Below are 24,600 nucleotides of genomic sequence, written 5' to 3'. Positions count from 1 at the left end.
CACCACCTAGGACATTTGCCTTTTCTTTGCTTGATACAGTTGTGACGTTTCCTTCTACCAACACTGGAATTCCAGCAGTTTTACTCTGCTTCGCCTCTTCGCAGTAAACTGTCCCAAAGCTCAACAGAGATCGACTATCTCTGCTATCGATTGCTTTTTCTCTGCTGTGTGGCAGGCTGTTGTAGTCGATTCATAGCTATCAAATGTGGTGGGTAAATGAAGATGTCACACTCAGGCCGTTTACCATTGGAAAAAATGGTCACAGTTCCGCTCTGCTTAAGGGGTGTTTCTCTCATAGGCACCAATGCATTAACAGCTGGGTCTGGTCCGCGTAGCCTTAGTTCATTGATTGTATATGAACCAGAAAAAAAGAGCGAGTGAGATGTCTCGCTTCCTGTTCCGTCTCTGATATCTATGATCCGTATCCGATTTCGGATTTCCTGGTATGATTAGGGCTTGGGAACGAACCAAATTAATTCAATTTAGCTAGTCTTTTCTGAAACGTAACTGTTTCGTATGATTTTGACATTTAGAGTAAGGTGTAACTCAAGTATTTCGACTCAGTAAACGTACAAAGAGAGGCAGAAACAAACAAAGGCAAAGCGCTGTTTTTATTTGTGAAGGGAAGCGGCTAGGTTAGCCAGCTAGCTTTAGCCTTTAGCCTGCACTGTTGAAATGTCTGTCTCTGCCGGTGTCTCCCCGTCAGCCCAGGGCACGGCCCTGGTCAGTCCAGGCACGGGGATGTCCATGTTTCGGTGGCTTGAGGTTCTGGAGAAGGAGTTTGACAAGGCGTTTGTTGACGTTGATTTACTACTGGGAGAAATCGATCCAGATCAAGCTGACATCACCTACGAGGGTCGTCAAAAGATGACAAGTCTCAGCTCCTGTTTTGCTCAGCTTTGCCACAAAGCCCAGACGATTTTTCAACTTAATCACAAAGTCGAGGTGAGCACAAGCTCAGAAATCTTGTATCAATGTTAAAAAGTATGTGTATGATCATCTGGTATGATGGTTATGTATGAATTATTAAATAGCTGTCAGAATGTCTCTTTCCATGACAGTGCGTCTCTGCCCATCCAGCTGACTGTCAATTGAAATAGCAAATTGACATAGCGTGACGGCCATCACAATACATTAGCACATTAGAGGCTGCTGCTGCCTATTGAAATCACTGGCCACTTTAAGAAATGGAACACTAGTCACTTTAATAATGTTTACATATCTTGCACTACTCATCTCATATGTATATACTGTATTCTATTCTATAATATTCTACTGTATCTTAGTCCATGCCGCTCTGTCATTGCTTGTCCATATATGTATATATTCTTAAATTCCATTCCTTACTAGATTTGTGTGTATTGGGTGGATGTTGTGAAATTGTTAGATATTACTTGTTAGATATTACTGCACTGTCGGAGCTAGAAGCACAAGCATTTCGCTACACCCGCAATAACATATGCTAAACACATGTATGTGACAAATACGGGCGGCAGGTAGCTTAGTGGTTAAGAGCCTTGTGCCAGTAACCGAAAGGTCGCTGGTTCTAATCCCCGAGCCAACTAGGTGAACATCTGTCGATGTGCCCTTGAGCAAGGCACTTAACCCTAATTGCTCCTGTAAGTCGCTCTGGATAAGAGCGTCTGCTAAATGACAAAAAAAAATAAAAAAATAATACAATTTGATTTGATTTGAGTGCCACTCCACGTTGTCAAATCTATTGATGAGAGAAACAGAATTAAGGATCATCCTAACCCTTACTCCACGTATGACCTCACCATGCTCACATTAATGAATGTTTGATCAGGAGTGTAGTTGACTCTGTCAACAAGACTTTCCCAGCAATTCCAGACTACCGTAGAGCTCTTATTACTGCTTGTAAATCAATACTGCATTTCAGCCTTCAGCTAAAGCTCAGTATATTACTGAGGCCAGGAAATCTGGCTATACACAAACAGTTGGCCCCCAACAACACTAGAACGTCTAATTCTTCTTCTGCGATGAGGTTTAACAGCAGTTGGCATCCAATAAATGTTGCATTACCGCCACCTACTAGACTGGAGTATAACTCCCTTTATACTTTCCTTAAAAAAAAAAACAAGACAACAAATACCCTACCATCTAACACTACACTCACAATTAAAAAATAAATTATAATAATAACTACCATACACCACCACTTAACACACCCTGTAACTCTTCTATTGTCAAGTCTCGAACACCCAAATACCTATCTGCAGCTGCCACCACAACCTCTATTTTCTGCGACTTACATTCCATCCCTGCAGTACAGTTGATAACCATTGCTATAAATGTCAAAAATTCAATCTTACTGAAACATATATCACTTGTTGGTTTATCCCTCGGTACATATCTACTACTAACACCATTCCTCTCAGGATCCCTCCCCCTTGACCCATCTTCCTCTACTTTCTTCACTGCCTCAGCATATGACAACTTCTGCACTACTCTAACCCTGGAAACCTCAACCTGCCTCTTGCGCACCGGACATTTCGGATCCCCAGACCCATGTGCACCCCTACAATTTACACATACCACTACTTTCCCCAATGCTACACATTACTTTGTCTCATACCCTTCTGCACACTTCTCACACCTAGGAACCTCCCTCCTACACACTGCTGCCACATGCCCATAATCTTGACACCTGTAACAACGTAATGTATTCGGCACAAAAGCTTGTACCGGATAACTTTATATATCCTAACATCAAAAGATAGCCCTATTTGGTAAAAGACCAAGTCCATATTATGGCAAGAACAGCTCAAATAAAGTAAAGAGAAACAACAGTCCATCATTACTTTAAGACATGAAGGTCAGTCAATACGGAACATTTTAAGAACTTTGAAAGTTTCTTTAAGTGCAGTCGCAAAAACCATCAAGCGCTATGATGAAACTGGCTCTCATGAGGACTGCCACAGGAATGGAAGACCCAGAGTTACCTCTGCTGCAGAGGATAAGTTCATTAGAGTTACCAGCCTCAGAAATTGCAGCCCAAATAAATGCTTCACAGAATTCAAGTAACAGACACATCTCAACATCAACTGTTCAGAGGAGACTGTGTGAATCAGGCCTTCATGGTTGAATTGTTGCAAAGAAGCCACTACTAAAGGACACCAATAAGAAGAAGAGACTTGCTTGGGCCAAGAAACACGAGCAATGGACATTAGACCGGTGGAAATTTGTCCTTTGGTCTGGAGTCCAAATGAGAGATTTTTGGTTCAAACCGCCGTGTCTTTGTGAGACGCGGTGTGGGTGAACGGATGATCTCAGCATGTGTATTTCCCACCGTAAAGCAGGGAGGAGGAGGTGTTATGGTGTGGAGGTGCTTTGCTGGTGACACTGTCTGTGATTTATTTAGAATTGAAGGCACACTTAACCAGCATAGCTACCACAGCATTCTGCAGTGATACGCCATCCCATCTGGTTTGCACTTAGTCGGACTATCATTTGTTTTTCAACAGGACAATGACCCAACACACCTCCAGGCTGTGTGAGGGCTATTTTACCAAGAAGGAGAGTGATGGAGTGCTGCATCAGATGACCTGGCCTCCACAATCACCCGACCTCAACCCAATTGAGATGGTTTGGGAAGAGTCGGACCGCAGAGTGAAGGGAAAAGCAGCCAACAAGTGCACAGGATATGTGGGAACTCCTTCAAGACTGTTGGAAAAGCATTCCATGTGAAGCTGGTTGAGAGAATGCCAAGAGTGTGCAAAGCTGTCATCAAGGCAAAGGGTGACTATTTGAAGAATCTCAAATATAAAATATATTTTGATTTGTTTAACACTTTTTTTGGTTACTACATGATTCCATATGTGTTATTTCATAGTTTTGATGTCTTCACCATTATTCTACAATGTAGAAAATAGTAAAAATAAAGAAAAACCCTGGAATGAGTAGGTGTGTCCAAACTTTTGACTGGTACTGTACATCTAGTTCTTGCCTTGTCTAGGGACTCCTGTAGCGCTCAACAGTGCATCTATACTCCGCCATTTTCAGACCATGCTCCACTAGAATGTCATTGCCTATTAGGCTATTTGACGTGGCTAAAGTAAACAAAATCTGTGAAAATCAGCTATTATGGGATTTGTGAAATGCCTCAGTTTTCTGTCCACTGGCAGTGTTTGTGACCATTATGGATATGAATGTTATTCTCGTCATGTTTCACAAGTTTGGACATCACAGTACAGCACAGCAGAGTAGAGTTCAGTACAGTAGAGTCCAATATACAGTACTTTACTCCAGGGTTTCCCAAACTCGGTCCTGCTCGGTCCTGGTGCACATTTTGTATTTTGCCCTAGCAATACATAGGTGATTAAAATAATCAAATCTTGATGATGAGTTGGTTATTTGAATCAGCTGTGTAGTGCTAGGGCAAAAAACAAAATGTGTACCCAGGGGGGCCCCCAGGACCGAGTTTGGGGAAACCCTGCTTTACTGTCCTATACTTTTCTGAACTGTATTGTACTGTGCTCTGTACTGTGCTATCCCAACTTGTTTAACATACGTCTATGATAGGTTCAGATTTGGTCCAGTCCGGTCCGTCTGTGGACGTTAACATGAGTGAGTGAGTGAGTGAGTGAGTGAGTGAGTGTGTGAATCACTTGAAAAGCAGAACTGTGGAAGACGTCTGCAGCCCTAAGTCTGCCGGGAAAGCCAAGCTTAGGGGAATTTGTTTCTGACTCATTATTTTGACTCAACTGTGTGTCTTGATTTGTTATGGTAACATAGGCCTGCCCTAATAGATTGTTATTGATTACCAAACATAAAAAAAGTGATTTCTCAGCTATTAAGACTTCCTTAGCCTCGTCTCCAGACTTATTCAGGTATAGTTTATTACATTTTTTTTTTTTACATTTACGTCATTTAGCAGACGCTCTTATCCAGAGCGACTTACAAATTGGTGCATTCACCTTATAGCCAGTGGGATAACCACTTTACAATATGTTTTTTTTTATTTCTTTGGGGTGGGGTAAGGGGGGGTAGAAGGATTACTTTATCCTATCCCAGGTATTCCTTAAAGAGGTGGGGTTTCAAGTGTCTCCGGAAGGTGGTGAGTGACTCCGCTGTCCTGGCGTCGTGAGGGAGCTTGTTCCACCATTGGGGTGCCAGAGCAGCGAACAGTTTTGACTGGGCTGAGCGGGAACTGTGCTTCCGCAGAGGTAGGGGGGCCAGCAGGCCAGAAGTGGATGAACGCAATGCCCTTGTTTGGGTGTAGGGACTGATCAGAGCCTGAAGGTACGGAGGTGCCGTTCCCCTCACAGCTCCATAGGCAAGCACCATGGTCTTGTAGCAGATGCGAGCTTCAACTGGAAGCCAGTGGAGTGTGCGGAGGAGCAGGGTGACGTGAGAGAACTTGGGAAGGTTGAACACCAGACGGGCTGCGGCATTCTGGATGAGTTGTAGGGGTTTAATGGCACAGGCAGGGAGCCCAGCCAACAGCGAGTTGCAGTAATCCAGACGGGAGATGACCAGTGCCTGGATTAGGACCTGTGCCGCTTCCTGTGTAAGGCAGGGTCGTACTCTCCGAATGTTATAGAGCATGAACCTACAGGATCGGGTCACCGCCTTGATGTTAGCAGAGAACGACAGGGTGTTGTCCATGGTCACGCCAAGGCTCTTTGCACTCTGGGAGGAGGACACAACAGAGTTGTCAACCGTGATGGCGAGATCATGGAACGGGCAGTCCTTCCCCGGGAGGAAGAGCAGCTCCGTCTTGCCGAGGTTCAGCTTGAGGTGGTGATCCGTCATCCACACTGATATGTGTGCCAGACATGCAGAGATGCGATTCGCCACCTGGTTATCAGAAGGGGGAAAGGAGAAGATTAGTTGTGTGTCGTCTGCGTAGCAATGATAGGAGAGGCCATGTGAGGATATGACAGAGCCAAGTGACTTGGTGTATAGCGAGAATAGGAGAGGGCCTAGAACTGAGCCCTGGGGGACACTAGTGGTGAGAGCACGTGGTGCGGAGACAGATTCTCGCCACGCCACTTGGTAGGAGCGACCGGTCAGGTAGGACGCAATCGAAGAGTGAGCCACGCCGGAGATGCCCAACTTGGAGAGGGTGGAGAGGAGGATCTGATGGTTCACAGTATCAAAGGCAGCAGACAGGTCTAGAAGGACAAGAGCAGAGGAGAGAGAGTTAGCTTTAGCAGTGCGGAGAGCCTCCGTAACACAGAGAAGAGCAGTCTCAGTTGAATGACCAGTCTTGAAACCTGACTGGTTTGGATCAAGAAGGTCATTCTGAGAGAGATAGCAAGAGAGTTGGCTAAAGACGGCACGCTCAAGAGTTTTGGAGAGAAAAGAAAGAAGGGATATTGGTCTGTAGTTGTTGACATCGGAGGGATCGAGTGTAGGTTTTTTGAGAAGGGGTGCAACTCTCGCTCTCTTGAAGACGGAAGGGACATAGCCAGCGGTCAAGGATGAGTTGATGAGCGAGGTGAGGTAAGGGAGAAGGTCACCGGAGATGGTCTGGAGAAGAGAGGAGGGGATAGGGTCAAGCGGGCAGGTTGTTGGGCGGCCGGCCGTCACAAGTTGCAAGATTTCATCTGGAGAGAGAGGGGAGAAAGAAGTCAAAGCATAGGGTAGGGCAGTGTGAGCAGGACCAGCAGTGTCATTTGACTTAACAAACGAGGATCGGATGTCGTCAAACATATTTTCAAAATGGTTGATGAAGTCATCCACGGGGGGGGAGGGGGAGGAGGATTCAGCAGGGAGGAGAAGGTGGCAAAGAGCTTCCTAGGGTTAGAGGCAGATGCTTGGAATTTAGAGTGGTAGAAAGTGGCTTTAGCAGCAGAAACAGAGGAAGAAAATGTAGAGAGGAGGGAGTGAAAAGATGCCAGGTCCGCAGGGAGTCTAGTTTTCCTCCATTTCCGCTCGGCTGCCCGGAGCCCTGTTCTGTGAGCTCGCAATGAGTCGTCATGCCACGGAGCAGGAGGGGAGGACCGAGCCGGCCGGGAGGATAGGGGACATAGAGAGTCAAAGGATGCAGAAAGGGAGGAGAGGAGGGTTGAGGAGGCAGAATCAGGAGATTGGAGGGAGAAGGATTGAGCAGAGGGAATAGATGATAGGATGGAAGAGGAGAGAGTAGCGGGAGAGAGAGAGCGAAGGTTGCGACGGCACATTACCATCTGAGTAGGGGCAGAGTGAGTAGTGTTGGAGGAGAGCGAGAGAGAAAAGGATACAAGGTAGTGGTCGGAGACATGGAGGGGAGTTGCAGTGAGATTAGTAGAAGAACAGCATCTAGTAAAGATGAGGTCAAGCCTTGTGAGTAGGGGGGGACGGTGAGAGGGTGAGGTCAAAAGAGGAGAGGAGTGGAAAGAAGGAGACGGAGAGAAATGAGTCAAAGGTAGACGTAGGGAGGTTAAAGTTTATCAGGAAGAGGTCAGCCGGACGCCTGTCTTGTCCTCCCTCCATGCTTAGAGAGCACAGTGTTTAGGAGCAAGGATATAGAGATAACAGTCTGACTCCAGCCACGAGACACACACATTCCACACTTGCCCAACACTCAAGAATCAGGAAATCCTGTCCCTTTTGCGTTTGTCTGCTTGCATGCATGCATGTGTCTGTCTGTGTGTTTGTATGTCCGGGTCTGTATGTGTCTTTGTATTTGGTCGGTTGGTTTGGCGTGTGATGCCAGCAGCTGCACTGTGTAGGCTAATGTTTCTCCTGATGTAGCATACTGCCACCTGTGTGTCCAGACATGTGGGCTGTCTCAGTCTGAATAGAGGACAAAGTGGTCAGCAAACAGACACACACACTCTTTATGTCCTGAAGTATTTTGTTAACTTTTTCCCCCTACCACCCTACATTTTGAGGAGTAAATACAGGCTAAACTGTCTTAAATGGTGGGTCGTACTATAGAATATTCTAAGCCTGTTTGATTTAGACTGGGTCTCTATTATAATGAAGGCCTGCCTGATTACTAGGCATTATCTCTGTCTAAGGATGATGATTGATAAGTAATTTAAGAGACAGAGGTTGTTTATTATTCAGTTAGATTCACATGATATAATCACACTCCTATTTCATCATCATAGGTGGAGTGAATCCTAACCTCATTCATATCATACTGTAGATCAATTCATTCCTTCAGCTGTGACATGCAGGTGGCCCCAGTTCAATGGCATAAATAAGTCGATTAATTGTTCTCTGCACTCAACTCTGCTTCCCATGTTGCCAAGTTCAATAAGCTCCAGAGACGAGCACAAATTGTATTTTTGTTGTTGCGTACAATAGACAACCTTCAATTGATTTTGGCACAATTCATACAGGCTTGAATAACAAAGAGCCTGCTTTCTAAGAAAAATACGTATTGAAAAATCAGATAGAGAACAGAGTGGAAATGTAAAACAGAACAATCAAAAATGTAATTTGATCTGTGCTGGGATGATGACTTGGGCCTGGTCCACTTGACTTGATCACATACATGATGATGAGGATTCCTAAGAATCTAGGAAGTCTGAAGAAGCGTACACTTATGTAACTCTGTCTGTCTGACTTCTCTCTCTCTCTCCCACTCTCCTCCAGGCTCAGCTGGTGGGCCTGCGTTCGGAGCTGACTGACGTGCAGGCGGAGAAGGAGGTGGTGGAGAGGGAGGTCCACGACCAGCTCCTCCAGCTCCACGCCATGCAGCTGCAGCTTCATACCAAGGCGGGACAGACTGTGGACTCAGACTCCATCAAAGACAGGATGGTAGGACACACACACACACACACACACACACACACACACACACACACACACACTACTCTCGCTCTAGTTTCTGCTTTGTGCGTCATACTGTGGTTTCGAGGTTTCTATTGTCGCTCTTCCTCCGAGAATAAAGCTACCTCTATGCGTCTGGGACATTCTTGGGAATGAATACAAATACCTTTTCACAGTTTTTTGATGCGTTCCTGTAGCTGAATCTTAGACTGCTAAAGTATTTTATGGTATACCTGCTGAGGTTCCAGTTGGCCTGTAAAGTGGTAAATGGTCGCATTCTTCCCCACTGCTTGGCTGTGATCTTAACTCTGCCTTTCTAACCTTTGACCCCTTCTCTGTTCTTCTCACCTTAAGCCTGTTCCCTCACTGGAGGAGATGGTAAGTGTGTGCATGTCCTCTGTGTCAGTTACTTTGGTTGGGGATAGCTGTGTGTCTGTGGACTCATCCCACCCTCAAGTTCTGTCTTTTCCTGATCTTGCTAACAACAGTTCCTCATCAATACGTCCAACAGGCCGTCTATGGGGCTCATGCTAGCAATGACTGACAGTGACAACAGATCTGGAATTATTGTAGCTTTGTTGCATTGTCTGTTATTGCCTATTCATGTATGTCCCTGTTGCCCCGTATGATTGGAACGTGCATGTTTTGATACTTGGAAAGTGTTTTGTTTCAATAGTAAAAAAAAGCCCAAAGGGAAATTATGATGATTTCCAGGATCTCTGTGAGGCTAATGTGTGTATGTATATGTATATATATAGATCTAGATATAGATGGATAGATAGATATATTAGAGTAATTGATATGTGATATGTTTGTGACTCGCTTCAAAATGACCCAAAATAGGTAATTCCAGGGGACCATTCAGAATAATGAATAACTGAATAAACTCACTTACCTTTTATCTAAATAAGCTTACATTTGCTCAGATATGTGCTGATGGAAACATGACCACCAACGTAAATGAGTTATTCATTATTCTGAATGGTACCCTGGAATATTTTGGGTAATTTTGAAGCGAGTCCCAATCAATCATATTTTGATAGAACCAACTGGCTGTACTTAAGTTCAAATCTTTACCCCTTTTGTGAACCTGTAACTTAATCGTACACTCAGAGTAACCCAGTTTGCATGTTGTTCCTTCTTAATCAGCAGAAGTGTCAATGCTTTGAACTTATGACAGCCAAACCCACAGTCACCTATCTTGTGTGTGTTTTGTCCTCAAGTAGATATTTAATTTGTGCTTCATCGATACTGTATATTGTATCCATGTTTGTCTGTGACATGGTCTTTGTGGCTGTAGCCCAGCCTGTGAGGATGCATCAGTGGACTGCTCTTTTCCTGCTCCCTGCCCTGCGGCCAGCTGCAGTGCCTGTCAACTACGCTTCCTCTAATGTTGATCAGAGGAGACTGCTCCAGCCTCTAGTCATGGCCCATTCTCTCTGACTCATCAGTGGAGCAGGGATCTCTCTCTGTCTCTGTACAGCAAAGTGCCAAAGCTGACAGGAGTAAAGCACTTGCGCGCTCTCTCTCTGTAGAGTTTAACTCAACCATTTATCTTTGCGTTTGTGTGTGTGTGTGTGTGTGTGTGTGTGTGTGTGTGTGTGTGTGTGTGTGTGCGTGTGTGCCCGTCCACCTGTGTGTGTGTGTGTGTGTGTGTGTATGTGACAGGAGAGGGAGCTGCAGGCCAACAAGAAGGAGAAGGTGAAGGAAGTGAAGTTGGAGGCAGAGGTCAAGCTGCATAAGAAGGAGAATGAGGCCCTCCGCAAGCACATCGCTGTACTGCAGGCTGAGGTCTACGGGGCCAGACTGGCAGCCAAGTACCTGGACAAAGAGCTGGCTGGAAGGTAAACCTAACCTTAGCTCTAACCATAACTCTAGCTCTAAACCTAACCCTAACTCTAGCTCCAACCCTAACTCTAGCTCCAACTCTAGCTCTAACTCTAACTCTAAAACCTTAGCTCTAACTCTAGGTCCAACCCTAACTCTAACCCTAACTCTAGGTCCAACCCTAACTCTAACCCTAACTCTAGGTCCAACCCTAACTCTAACCCTAACTCTAGGTCCAACCCTAACTCTAACCCTAACTCTAGGTCCAACCCTAACTCTAACCCTGACTCTAGCTCCAGCTCTAACCCTAGCTCTAACCCTAACTCTAGCTCCAACCCTAACCCTAGCTCTAACCCTAACTCTAGGTCCAACCCTAACTCTAACCCTAGCTCTAACCCTAACTCTAGCTCCAACCCTAACCCTAGCTCTAACCCTAACTCTAGCGCTAACCCTAGCTCTAACCCTAACTCTAGCTCCAACCCTAACTCTAACCCTAGCTCTAACCCTAACTCTACCTCCAACCCTAACTCTAACTCTACCTCCAACCCTAACTCTACCTCCAACCCTAACACTAGCTCCAACCCTAGCTCTAAACCTAACTCTAGCTCCAACCCTAATCCTAGCCCTAACCCTAGCTTTAACTCTAGCTCCAACCCTAACTCTAGCTCCAACCCTAACCCTAGTTCCAACCTTAAGCCTAGCCCCAACCCTAATCCTAATCTTGACATAACCCAAATGGGGCTCTTCCCCACCGAATTCCCAATTCAACCTCTGATCAGTGTCATATCCATTAGGCCACAAACAGAAGCAAGCAGATTGAAATAGGGAGGGACTACCTGAAACCAATAATGCTGACATTGGTAACTGGTTGTCTTTGGGTCCATCGTCTCCAGAGTACAGCAGATCCAGTTACTGGGTCGGGACATGAAGGGGCCCGCTCATGACAAACTATGGAACCAGCTGGAGGCTGAGATCCACCTCCACCGCCACAAGACAGTCATCCGAGCCTGCAGGGGGCGCAACGACCCCAAGAAACCCCTACCGTCTCCAGTGGGGCATGTGAGTGGACATCAGAGTCACTAGGGGATTGATCTTAATTGTAGTTAAGGTATTTTTACAGTTTGCTTATCACTATTTATTTGCCTGTTTGATCTCTCTCTCAGGAAACAAATCTACTGAAGAAGACCCAAGGAGTTGGTCCTATTCGTAAAGTAGTGCTGGCCAAAGAAGATCACGAGGGACTTGGAATTTCAATCACGGTAACCTCCACCACCAATTTAGCCCAAACCAGAAAGTGTTAAATGCTATGTCTCAACCCATAGTGTGTTGCTCATCAGTCATGGTCCATACCTTAATATGTGTGTGTATGTCTGTGTTATTTCTGGATGGACAGGGTGGTAAGGAACACGGGGTGCCCATCCTGATCTCAGAGATCCATCCTACCCAGCCTGCGGAGCGCTGTGGGGGGCTCCATGTGGGTGATGCCATCCTGGCTGTCAACAGCATCAACCTGAGGGACGCCAAACACAAGGAAGCCGTCACCATCCTCTCACAACAGGTCAGACTCGGCTCCGGGGAGAGAGAAGGGCTGAGTGCTCGCATCTTGAATTCAGGCAAACTTAGCCTGGTGGTCCAGATTTGGTTGCTTTGTTATGTTTGTTGTCATGCTAAACATGTATGACATCATGACTGCATTAAAGAGTTGGTACATGTACACTATGGCACCAGGTTAAGTAAAACCATAGTAAAAAGCTAAACATTCCTTTTGTGATTTCAAAAGCCTTTCTTGAGTTGGTGATACCTTTTGTGCGAGCCTGTGTGACCAGTTAGTGTTTAGGTTGGGGGGTAAAGCTTTTACTGAGTGTCAGTCATCTCTCCTCTCCTTAAAACAGCAGTGGGGATCTCAGTCAGCCCACAATTCCTAGAACACTAGAGTAATTTAGTGGAGTTTCATGCTGGGGTTAGTCAATTTAGCCTGCGGGGCTGCTTCTGTGCATTGGGGGAAAACGGTTAATCATGCCTCAGCAAACCAACAAATTAACTAAGTAAGCTCTTGCTAAATTTTCTCTCACCCTCTGTGGTGTGTGTGTGTCTGTCTGTGTCCTCCTGTCCTCCAGATGGGAGAGATAGAGTTTGAGGTGGTGTACGTGGCCCCGGAGGTGGACTCTGACGATGAGAACGTGGAGTATGAGGATGAAAGCGGCCATCGCTACCGCCTCTACTTGGATGAGCTGGAGGAGGGGTCAGCCGCCAGCAGGAACAACGGCACAGCAGACTCAGCATCGCTACGAGGTAAGTTATCTCTACTGTACCTCATTCCTGGGCTGTCATTATTCATAGAAAACGAACACGTTGTTTTCAGTAGTAGGGCTTCATTTTAAATAGTGTTGTCTTACTTCACATTCACTTGCATTATACAAATGGGAGTCTTTGTGTTAATGTGAAAATGGACTGTAAAGACTGCCAAAATGCCATATGAGCATATGTGAATGAACAGAAAATGTGGCGTTTCATCCAGCTGAAATGCCCACAGAATGTGATGATTGATGCTGCAGTAAGGAGAGAGTGTATTCATGTCCATCTATCTGTGCCTACTGCTGCAGCTCTGGAGAAGATGTCAGTGAGTGACAGCCTGGAGAACGGAGACACAGGGATCTCCAGTGAGACGCCATCAGAGGAGACCCTGTCTAAGGCTGCTGAGTCCGGAGAGAGCTCCTCATAGAGGGGTGGGGAGGAGCTGGGGGGGAGAGCACTTGGAGGGGAGGAGGGGGAGGACCTGGGGGGGATAGCACATGGAGGGGAGGATGGGGGAGCGAGCACATGGAGGGGAGGAGGGCGAGGACCTGGGGGGGGGGGCACATGGAGGGGAGGAGGGCGAGGACCTGGGGGGGGGGAGCACATGGAGGGGAGGAGCGGGGGGAGCGAACACATGGAGGGGAGGAGGGCGAGGACCTGAAAGACTGGAGTACACGTGTGTTTGTGTACTATACTGTATGAAATTTGAGAGACTGGACTGCATCAGAGTCCACTGGAGGATATATGAGGGGAGAAGTGGGGATAGAGTTGACTCATCATTAAGTTGTTATGGAAACACACTCGGAGCTCTGCTGAATTCATGTCACTATCTTCGTGCAATGGTGAGGAGCCAATGAGATGAAACCACATATTGAGGAGAGGATGTGGGACTAGTTTGGAGAAGATGGTAGAATCGATTTTTCTCTGTGTGTGTATAGTTACTGATCCTTAGTTACTGATCCTTTTTGCCCCCAAACTAAGACTACACTACATTACTGTGACTGCCCTGCTGGTAATGAATACTATTTTACAAGGCCGAGAAAGATCTTCTCCCTTCATAAATGTTAGCTTTTATTTATCTCTTTCACATGTAGCTAGTGTAGATGGGTTTCTCTCAATTAATGTTAATCTTCTATCACTGATTATGATATAAATGTTGATTCTCATGTCAAACCTGCACTGTTCTAAGATCCACCTACCAGTAGGCCTAGTCCTTAGTGTTCAGAATATAAGAGAGCTACATTCACCTACTGTATGTTAAAACAGACTGTACATGGAAAGACTTCATTGCAAATTGAGTCGCCTGTACCCATAAGAGGAAGTGAGCGGTCAGGGGGACACCTCAAAAGGGTAGAATAGGGACACCGGATTGGATGGCCAAATCTTCTTGTCTTTTCAGTTATTGTCACATGTTGCCAGAAATTAGAAGTGCAATGTCTTTTCGCTCTTAAACTCAACTAGCATTTCTCCTTTTTAACTACCTTTGTTCTAGTCCCTTTTAACACAAAGTACATATCTTGCCTTTTTGTATGCATCTCCCTAAAGTCTATCGCTGGCTGGTTTTCCCACCCTTCTCTACTGCTGCTGTGCTGTGATGTCGTGGTATCAGTGGCAGTCAAACTGTGTCTTCAGACTTGTTAGGACCCAAAAATGACTGACCACAGCATGTCTGCTGTACTGTGTTCTGATATTAACATCTGTCATAGGTTGGTAACCTTATCTGAGTGATGGGGGTTTGTTTTCCAGCTTTATTCAATGAATTTTACACAACCAAAAGGTTTATTTGTACATGCAAAGGTTAATAGCAATAGAACAAGGTTTTTATGCACTAAAGATCAATTTAATCAAATTCACAAACTATCATCTTAGACTATAGAAATAAATATGTATATGCTATATAAATGTATTAGCTATTTTAAAATAAGAAATCAGTGCATTTCTGTAGATCATATTGGAATTTAGCTACTGTAGTAGCATCTCTACTTATTACAAATGTACCCCCATGGAGGGACGGAGGGGTTGAGGTGGTCAAGACAATCTGCAGCCTTGTGTTCTAATGTTGACCTCGTTCATGGCCATTTCTTATCAGTCTGAGGCTAATCTGCAGGTACGGTTTTTGATCTAACTCAAATGCTCTGCATGAAGGATGTGTCCAAGCCATGGACAGTTCCCTGCTTAACGTTTGTGAAATGAGAGTGGCACTAGAGACCGAGGCGGCATCCCAACACTGAACACTGACGCTGCATGTCATAAAAGAATGTTCATCTTTCCGCTTGTTGCCAGTGATTTTTGCCTGAAGGAACAAAGGCTCCCTTTTTGTACTCAGTTTTTTACCCAACCTTGTTTTCTTAATGTTATTTTATTCCTCAATGCAATTGTCAAAAAAAAGGTGTCTCATATCTGTACGTAATGTATAACATTAACTTTAAATAAATGTAATTACCCAATGTGGTCTGTACAGTGTGTATAGCCTGCCCTGCCCTCATGGTTCAGATTTCTTGAAGGATTCAATCTTCACTAGGTTGAAATGTGAATATCCAAATGTTTGAATGAGGAACAGACAAAGATTAACTGGAAGTAATTTTTTTCTGCTCTGTATATTGTTACCAATATTATTGCTTTTGTTCAGTGAACCACAATGAACACCAGGGGGAGATGTAAACCGTAGAACCACTCAGTACATTCTGAGATTTATCCATACATGAAAAAGGCAACATTCATGGCAATTATTCACAGTGATTAATAGTAACAAGCATCTCCTTCTCAAAACCCATTGGAGAAGGTCAGAGGGGAGGGACATCATCTTTCTCATCCAATTGGTTTGAGGAGACAGAGAGGACGCGAGTAGTATGCAATTAAGAAGGCCATACTCTTCAAGCTCACATGAACAAAATTGGCAGTCTGCAAGAAGAGACATGACTGGAATTTGAGGGGATAAACTGAATAGCCAGGAGCAGCGTGTTCACAGAGAGCTGCTCTGAGTCTGAGCTTTCATGTAGCTTTGGGTTGGAGGCTGGAGGTGTAAACGGTGCTCCACACCCCTGTGTGAAAGACCAAGCCGAACCCACTGGCAGACAGGACCTCACACACACTCTCTCATCACAGCCACAAGCAGGCTCTACTCAGATTAGGGTTATCTCCACCCGCTTCTGAAAAGACCAGCAATGTTATCAGGGCCCTCAGTGAGGCCGTCATAACCCCACACACACCAGCCCTCTCCCCTTGTGTGGGTCCATAGCTGGTAGGACTGGGCAGCAGCAGTGTCACCGATCATCAGCTGCTGCTCCATGACTGACACCAAACTGCCACATTCCTCCACAGGCTGAGTGGAGGTGGGGGGTTCCTGTAACTTCCTGCTTCTCTGGGCGCTGGGACTGGAATGCCGGGCATCCCAGGGCCGAGGCTACGGCTGCAGAGAAACACATTTTCACATAGTAAAGAGACCTTGACATGAAGAGGTCAACTGCTGGTGTTTTTATTCAGGGCTCAGCTTACAGCCAACAGTCAGTAGACACACTGAACGTTTTGAATGAGAGTGACATATCACAGAGAGAGTCTGAGAACTTCTTGCAAAAATCAGACGCAGTTCTGTACGTGTACATACAACCCCGCTGAAAAGATCTCCCAAAAATATTTCACAGAAATTAAAGAGTTCTTAGTTCCATCCTAAGGTCTGTCTTCAGTACACAGCAGCAACATCACACTCACAGGTGCTTTTAATACAGTCAACAGCATTCATTTTTCTTTCCTCTTGGCAATATACATTTTCTAACTATGCACTTGTATGTACACACCTATACACAATCGACTAGACTGTAGTAGCGGTACCATTTAACATGGCTTTGTTTCAACATCCATTTAAAAGGAACTGGCCTGTACAGTAGTTCTTGACCTTGTCCAGTTAAACAGATCATCTAAAAACACAGCTTTGTGATGTGTTGTAGTCCAGTTTACTCTCCTAAATCCCCTGCTGGGCATTTCTAAATATGCCAGACTAACTGTAAACACTCTCCCATTGCCTTTTCATTGGCTCTCTGATCACACTTACCAGATCTACCTCCAGACTGATACAGAGCAGCGATGCAGCCGTCGGCTTTAGAGCACAGAGCCACCTGCAACATGGTGACAAAGCCCCCATTGTGGGGGACCCCATGCGGCGACACCAGTCCTTTCAGTCACTTCATTCACAGAGTGTCCTTACAGTTCTATGTTAAGAGCCAGCTCCACTGACTGTGTAAAGTATCCTATAGTAGGACCCGCTGGGGACAAATGTGCCACTTTAAACTGGGGTGGTGCTTTATTTAACAAGCACTGCTTCCTCTATGCCTCCCTGCTGAAAGCAGCTTAACCTCAGACCGAGAGATTCTGAAAGCTTTATCATGACCTCAAAATATACTGTACAGTTAAGGAACCGAGTCACATTATTTCTTAATGTTATGTTACAGTCACAAGCATAAGGTTATGTTACAGTCACAAGCATCAGTCACGGTTGAGAATGAGGAGAGGTATTTTCCCATTTTGAGGACATTTCCTGTCTCCATCACCATTTGCTTTTTAATAAATCACCCCACCCCTTAAAAAAATAGGACAATTAAAGTAACCATCCGTATTTTCTTATTCAGAAAATGTCTGCCAGCACAGCCTCAGATGTATCCAGGTCATCCAGCAAACACAAACACTGTCGTCTCCCACATGCCGAAAGTCAGTTGAGAAATAATTTACCAGTTGTGTTTGCTACAGTGAGCTCAGTCTAAAATGGCCGTGAACTGATCAAAATCACAGTTTGACAGTTTAGTCATGTAGTCCCAGAGATGTTCTATCGTCAGGTTCCTCCAGAACTGCCCTCAGGGTCTGGTCTATGGTCCGGCCTGTGACCCATGGTGGGGGCCACCCTCACACAGTCCCTGGGGGTGGAGTAGGTTTCCAGCACGGCCGGCTTGGCCTGGGGCCTCTGGTAGTCCGAGTGGCAACTGCTCTGGACCACAGGCTTGTTCACCTTGGGTCTGTCGTAGACCCCCTCAGAGTTACTGTGTCCCCGGTCTATTTTGAGCTGGGGCATCTGGTAGCCCCCGGAGGAGCCCACCCCTGCCTTCCTGTCCAGGGTTTTAAAGGATGGGGTCTTGCTGAGGACCACACCTGGGACGCTGTAACTAGCCGGGTCGGGCAGGAACCCGTCCTTGTGGAAGGTGTGATGCTCGATGATGGGTGTGGCGTACTCTGGCTCCTGGTTGGTGAGAGGCAGGGCATACTGGTTGGCTGTGTGCAGGTAGTCATAGTGGATGGAGGGGTCGCTATGATTCTCCTTGGTCTCCGTGTCCATGGGCCGGAACGTAGAGCCCTTCCTGGCCATTGTGCCAATCCCAATCATCAGAGGCTGCTGGTACTCTGGAGGACACAAGGACACAGGCCACTTAAGAACAGAACTGAATACTACCAACTTTATTACCAGTGCCATGGTGATAAAATGTGACAATCTGTTTTGGAATTAGCATATTAAAACACCAACTTCATTTTTTTCACTCAATGAATAATATTACTCCGTTATAGATCAAAAGGACACCATTTTCTTTCAACACAGACATTATCTCTGATTTATCTGCATATACTTGTAGCAGGTTTATAGTGCACAGGGAGCCTGTGATCTATCTAAATATAGAATATTCAACCCTGGCAGAGTATGTGAATCATCAATAATTGGTGCCCTGAAGGGGAGCTGTGGATTATTAACAGCAGCAGTGGGCCATTATTCATCTGGCTGCCTCTCAGCCTGTCAGGAACTGTTCAGCAGACTACTAGAGGACTTTCCAAAGTCAAGGATTACACTAGCTAGCCTCCTACTGGCTCCAGCTTTGATGATCAACCCTCTCCAGCTCACCCAGAATTACATGTAATTACTGATAAGAGCCAGAGAAGAGAGGATCATCAACTGGCTTTTCAGGCCATTGTGTGATGTCTTCTTACTTTGTATCGTCGGTTCAGACACTGAGCCAGAAGCTTCCAATGAGTTCTAGATTACTTTGGCCATGGAGTGAGCAGAGAACTGTAAAGCAGAGAATTGTGTGTGGGAGTAGGGTCACAGTTACTGTGAATGGGGTGGAGAGCTTGACTTTCAGAGTTTTCACCACACACTGCCTGGGCGATGGAGTAATTATGGATCAATACAAGTAACCCAGCCTCTCATGAAGGAAGATGGAAGTTCAATACAAGTTGGTGGGGCCTAGGGCTGTTATGGTGACTGTATTACCGCCACACCGGCGGTCACAAAGTCATGAAGGGAGTCAAATTCCATGTGATCGTTTAGTCATGGTGATTAGGCTTCTCCAAGTTATTTGTTTGACAATCACTGGCTGACGAAATTTCGTGACCTCCACAGCCCTAGTGGTGCCTCCACAGAATGGTTCTATATTCACTTCCATGGGTGCCTCAGGCTCTTGAGTTGTGATGATTGGAAGTGTGGGTGTATGGACGTACGTCTCAGTGTGTGCATGTGTCCTCACCTGCCATGGTGCTGGTGACCAGGTCTAGTTTCTGTATGGGGTCTTTCTCTGAACTGTAGCTGATGGTGAACTCTGTGGACTGGTGCCTGGCAAACGGCTGCTTGATCTGCTTCCAGCAACCTGAGGGCCGGCAGGCAGGCGGAGGCAGTAAAAAGACAATGGTTAACTCCACAGACAGACAGACATAATGACAGGACTCTAGCAGGGAGAGAGAGAGCACAGAGACAAGCCCCAGATGCAAGCCCAGGCCTGACTGAATTTTCACTACCCACAACCCCCCACTACACAGCACAGACTGATAGACATGTTGTCACAGATCAACAAATGGGCTCTGGTAGTTTCATTAAAGCAGCCATAAAGACAAGGAATAATATGCAGCCTGTCAGCTGACTGAGTATCACTATAACATGGATTTTCCTATTATGTATATTTTCCTACCTACAATTTATAAATTAAGGATTATTTCTAAGGCTCATCTTCACCATACAAACAATTATTCAATGTTGTTGTACAGTAATATGAATGACATCTTTGACAAAGTCAAGAGTAACATAAGGCCATGAACAAGAGATGAGTTGAGACATTGTTCACTGACCCGTTTTCTGGGCATCTGAAGATCCGTATGAGTTCTCTTTTGTCTTCTTCCTGTGACAGAAAGACAAATGCCGGGGTGAACTCCAGTGACAGGGAGGACAGGGGTGCTCCCTCACCCCATTCCTCTGATAACCTCCTGGGGGGAGCTGAGGCAGGGGGGTGTAGTATACCCTCTGTCCCCTAAACACCACTGCCTGGCTCTGCTGAGCACCCTTCTCTCGTTTATCTTCATTTCCCCCTCTCCCTTTTACCCACTCTCCTCTCTGGGGACTCATACAGCTGGCCACATCTTCTGACACTCACCTATGGCCTCTTAAGACGTCAGCATGCTTCAGTTCGGTTTGGCTAGGCGAACCGAACGAGTGTGCTCGCATACTCCCTTAAAAAGATATTTGATTGAAAAACGAGAACAAAGCGGCAATAGTACTGTTTGTCCATTTTGAGACGAAATAGCCACTTCCTAGTCTGAATTAATCTAAGAAAACTCAAAGAAATCTGTCAATCATTTAGACGATTTTCCCGAGGAGATCTTAGTTGCGCAATTTTACATCTAAAACTAAGATGTTTGGTGCAGTATTTCTTAATGGAATAATGTGCACGAAAACATGTCGTCTCTCGTTGAATGACAACAAAGACTTTATTGAATAATCCCTACTGTTGACCAATCACCGACCAAGGGGCGCAGACTTCGGCTACCGACTTCGGCTTGCCTCCAGAAAAAATGTGTGCCCGAACAGCCGACAAAACCCTCACCTAAGTCCAAAACGAACAAACATTTCACAAAATGTCGCCATAATATATGCACAAACTCTTCCGCACTGTTTCGGCTGGGAAGCATGAGGACGCCTTTAAGCCCCTCTACCTTCCACCTCCACATAAATCAGAGACAACGAAGGCTGATAGTAAAGAGATGAATGGTACAGATCCACATGTGGTGTGTATCCTCCTCCAGTGTTCTCGCACTGACACTAATGACTGTGGTTGTGGTGGTGGTCAGGTCAAGTCAGGCTTGTTATGTTAGCTGAGCAACAGACAGGCAGCCATTTCAAAGGACCGTTCTAAGAATCTCCCTGGCCCTTAGTGTACTATACATCTCTCCCTCGCTACAATCTATTCCTTCTCCTCCCCTCTCTCTTTTCCTGAAAAGATCTCCCCCTCAGGCACATGCATACTGACACAGACACACAACATCTCCCACACATAATTAACAGACATACTCTAGGGAGTAGGCACACGGTAGAGAGAACCCGCTGCTATGGGGCCGTATAAGGTCAGGCCAATCTGAGCTCATGTCAGTCACGTTGTCATGGGGACAGGAAACCCATGAGTCATTAAGGTGCAAGCTCTTCTTACATGACCTTACACTACTGTCTCTAAAAACATTACATTATCTATTCAAATGACATGAAGGAGCCACTTACTTCTGCAGCATCTTGAATACACAAATCCCAATCAGCAGGAGCACCACAGATAAGACTGTGGCTACAATGATGATGGCCAGCTTCACTGAGAATAGAGAGGAGAGAGCATGTTAGCCAGTTATTACACAAACAAACAAAAAGCATCTGGTGGATGATTAATGCAGGCTGGTTAAAGCAGTGTTTTAATGAGATGGGTACCTAGGTCTGCCTGGGAGGGCACCGGCTCAGTGATCTCCTCGTCCCCCACCGGAGGCTTGGGTTTGGTGTGTACCGTCTCCAGGGTGACCTGGGATGACATGTTCACTGAGGGTAAAGAGGGAAAGGGAGAAGAGTAGAGAAAAAGGAAGAAGAGAGATAGTGAGGGAGAGAGAGAGAGAGTGGGCGTTAAACTATCAACAGGTGTGCCAAAAACATTCAGCAAAATTACAGAACTATCCTACTTCCCCACTTTATTGTAATGCACTGTAAAACAATAGGTCAATTCCCTACAGCAGCTGATCTTCCTTGCCAAAGCTTCTCTAAAGGCAGTCATCAATCGCAATTACTGACTCACTGAAAACACTGATAACACTATCTGGTCCTGCAGCCAGACACACTCAACCAGACTCTGATATATTTCTGCTGTAGTCAGGTTAGATATGGTTAGGATTTGTACCTCTGACATGGGTGCAGCCCAGCAGCTCTACCCTCATGGCAATCCTCTGGTGCCAGGTGTGAGGTATGATGCGCAAATAGCGGGCTATGATTGGAGGGTGGAAGGTGTTCCTGGTCTGATGCAGACTGTCCTGGTTCCCCTCAAATATCTGACAGGGAGAAAGGGGGAGACAGAGGGAGTGAGGAAGGGGGGGGGGGGGGTCAGAGGGACTGGCATGCATTCTTATGCCTCATGAGTAACATAAGACATTGATTAGACATATAGGAAGGCCTGTTGCTGTACAATAATGCATGAAGGCATGTATATTGTGCCATAATTAACTAACAGGCAATTGAATATTGAAGTCATATATCAGATAATTGGATATGGAATACTCACCATGTATTGTGTTCTGTTGTTCTGTGTGTACGTCCTCCACCGACGACTCTCCTTGTGACAGATCATGAAGCTCCTCACATAGTAGTCATGCTCCAACATCGTAGAGCCAGTCGTGACAATTCCTGTAAAACAAAAACAGAGAATGCATAAAACTCCAGTCAAAATGTTGCATTTTCTTTCTATTGTTCAGCATGTTTCATCCCCCCCTTTTAATTTTTTCTGTCTGTCTCCGGGGCAGTGATGTCACCCGTTGGTCAGTCCTGGAATGTGCTGGAACAGGGACAGGAGACATCACCTCAGAGAGCAGAACAATCACTGCACCACCAAGTGGAAACCTTCACAGTCATTTGCAGCTCCCAGACAGTCATGATTAGCATTTTTGTGGCAGATGAGCACCTGGCACAAGGCCAGAACAATATGGCGGCAGACGGGCGACCCGCAACCTGTCATTACTCCACATTACATAGGGCATTGTGGGTTATATGGAGACGCAGCACACCTATCATTATAGGAAATGACGGTCATATTTCAAATACAGAATCTCAGACTCTCAAGGTATTGAAAGTAACTATTGGATTGTTGGTTCATGTTTGAAATTGTACTTTTGGTGTACTTTGAGTGTAAGATTTTCCAATTCACAAATGTTGACACTGACAACAACAGAAATCTGATCTACCATAATGAGAGTACCAGAAAGGGTTGTATTCCTCAGCCTATAGAATCTAACGATTGTTGCACAACAACAATTCCATGATAAAAGTGCTTCCATTTTCAATGGCTCGCATTCCAATCAATACGATGTTCCCCTTAACTCTGAATTTCGGAACCGGCAGACAAAGCAGACATTCTTTATTGACTGGAACTCAATGTGTTGTAAAGAAGCATGAAATTAACTTGGGACTTGCTGACTACACACACCACGCTCAAAATAAACTCTTGTCCGGCATGGTCCTATATTTAACCTGGCCTTTGTAAATCGCTCTCTTGTTTGTGGAGAAGCAATACAGAGGAGCATTCTCTAACGCTGTGTGTATGCGTGTGTCTGTCTGTGTCTGTGTGTGTGTGTGTGTGTGTGTGGAGTGCACGTGTCACAGTTTGGCAGTGGTGAGCCCTCCAGAGTTAAATCACGAGAAAGACCCCTTTATAAGGATAACTATCCCCTCTAAACAACCCCCTGGATCAGATCCCATTTCTATCCATACTCTGCTTTTTCCGACAGATGTGTTCTTGTTGAGTGTTAATCCTTTTACCATCCTCTACAGAGGGCTATGAAAAAAAAAATAGTACAAAAAAAATGTATGCACTCACTAAATGTCACTCTGGATAAGAGCGTCTGCTAAATTACTAAAATGTAATGTAAATGTATGAATGTGGGGGGAAGCAGCCAGGCAGGAGAGGGTTAAAACTAAATGCCTGTTTATAAATTGATGCCACGAGGGAGGAACTCTACAGCAAAGCTCTGCCATTGATCCTTTATGACTTGGCCAAGAACACCAGGGCTCCTGCTTAATTACGGTTAACGGTTACAGTATGCTGAGCACGGAGCAGGCCCAGTAAGAAGGGATTGCCATTCACCAGGACAGAGAGCGTGGCAACGGTGGAAATCTGTACCAGCAGGCTACAACCAAAGCTCAAAATTCCAACAAAAATAGGTATTAAAATAAGCTTAGCCTGGTAACCCAAAGGCATGCTGGGCAAGCCGGACATGCTCTATAGTGTGTGGAGCCAATATGGGGATCCAAATAAATAAATAAACCCTGAGAAAAAAAGGAGTGCTACTTAGCTTCTATTGTTAGTCAGGTAGAGAGGAGTTTTGGATGAGTCATGTTTGAAAGCAGATTCCCGTGAGTAGGACTCTTATCTCACCTGTGATCCTCTTCTTCTCCCCCAGGTCCAGCTGGAGCCACTGCAGGCTGTCGTTCTGGTCTGCAGTCCAGCAGCGGCTCCCTGATCCTGGGTCAGCCTGGGAACTGTTGGGCGCCCAGTCAGACTGATGACCCATCTCCCCTGCCCTCTGCCACCATGAACTGGCACTCACAGACACAGGCCGCAGCACTGACTGGTTCTTACAGTCTAGAAAACAACAGAAGAGGAAAAAAATTAACTTAACCAAAATATTCCCACTATTTCCTCTGTCTCCCTCCAACATTACTGCTTGTTTTAGTTTTTCTGGTTTATTATGGATTATAAATCATGAAGTTTA

At 45.6% G+C, this 24,600-nt stretch overlaps 2 protein-coding genes across 3 annotated transcripts in view; one reads left to right on the top strand and one right to left on the bottom strand.

The window, feature by feature from the left end:
* Nucleotides 1-431: 431 nt before the first annotated feature.
* On the top strand, nucleotides 432-13,281 carry LOC311106837 (Golgi-associated PDZ and coiled-coil motif-containing protein-like). 2 transcript variants are annotated; one of them, XM_084149209.1, is made up of 9 exons: nucleotides 432-945; nucleotides 8,554-8,718; nucleotides 9,085-9,108; nucleotides 10,399-10,574; nucleotides 11,451-11,616; nucleotides 11,721-11,816; nucleotides 11,951-12,115; nucleotides 12,675-12,849; nucleotides 13,161-13,281. In XM_084149209.1, exons 1-9 carry the CDS (start codon nucleotides 676-678, stop codon nucleotides 13,277-13,279), a joined length of 1,356 nt encoding a protein of 451 aa, XP_084005335.1. In that variant the 5' UTR covers nucleotides 432-675; the 3' UTR covers nucleotides 13,280-13,281. The 2 variants fall into 2 exon arrangements, with proteins under 2 accessions (XP_084005335.1, XP_084005336.1); XM_084149210.1 differs by lacking the exon at nucleotides 9,085-9,108.
* Nucleotides 13,282-16,311: 3,030 nt separating this feature from the next.
* LOC311107100 (discoidin, CUB and LCCL domain-containing protein 1-like) overlaps nucleotides 16,312-24,600 on the bottom strand; it is a 47,699-nt gene continuing 39,410 nt past the window's right edge. The window contains exons 8-15 of the mRNA XM_084149573.1: nucleotides 24,264-24,470; nucleotides 22,398-22,519; nucleotides 22,020-22,167; nucleotides 21,563-21,667; nucleotides 21,365-21,449; nucleotides 19,945-19,994; nucleotides 19,350-19,469; nucleotides 16,312-18,237 (exon numbers count right to left, since the gene is read on the bottom strand). Coding sequence (XP_084005699.1) covers nucleotides 17,675-18,237; nucleotides 19,350-19,469; nucleotides 19,945-19,994; nucleotides 21,365-21,449; nucleotides 21,563-21,667; nucleotides 22,020-22,167; nucleotides 22,398-22,519; nucleotides 24,264-24,470 — 1,400 coding nt within the window. The 3' untranslated portion in view covers nucleotides 16,312-17,674. The remainder of the gene's footprint in view (nucleotides 18,238-19,349; nucleotides 19,470-19,944; nucleotides 19,995-21,364; nucleotides 21,450-21,562; nucleotides 21,668-22,019; nucleotides 22,168-22,397; nucleotides 22,520-24,263; nucleotides 24,471-24,600) is intronic.

Source organism: Coregonus lavaretus, assembly GCF_964263955.1.
Source record: "Coregonus lavaretus genome assembly, chromosome: 31".
NCBI lineage: Eukaryota > Metazoa > Chordata > Actinopteri > Salmoniformes > Salmonidae > Coregonus > Coregonus lavaretus.
Note: the sequence above shows the minus strand (reverse complement) of the source record. Positions and strands in the feature narration are given on the sequence as shown.

Bases quoted from the DNA above. Each gene is read 5' to 3' on its own strand.
- LOC311106837 (XM_084149209.1), top strand. From the start codon at position 676: ATGTCTGTCTCTGCCGGTGTCTCCCCGTCAGCCCAGGGCACGGCCCTG. The intron at 946-8,553 runs GTGAGCACAAGC...ACTCTCCTCCAG, and splicing joins AACTTAATCACAAAGTCGAG to GCTCAGCTGGTGGGCCTGCG. The intron at 11,617-11,720 runs GTGAGTGGACAT...TCTCTCTCTCAG, and splicing joins TACCGTCTCCAGTGGGGCAT to GAAACAAATCTACTGAAGAA.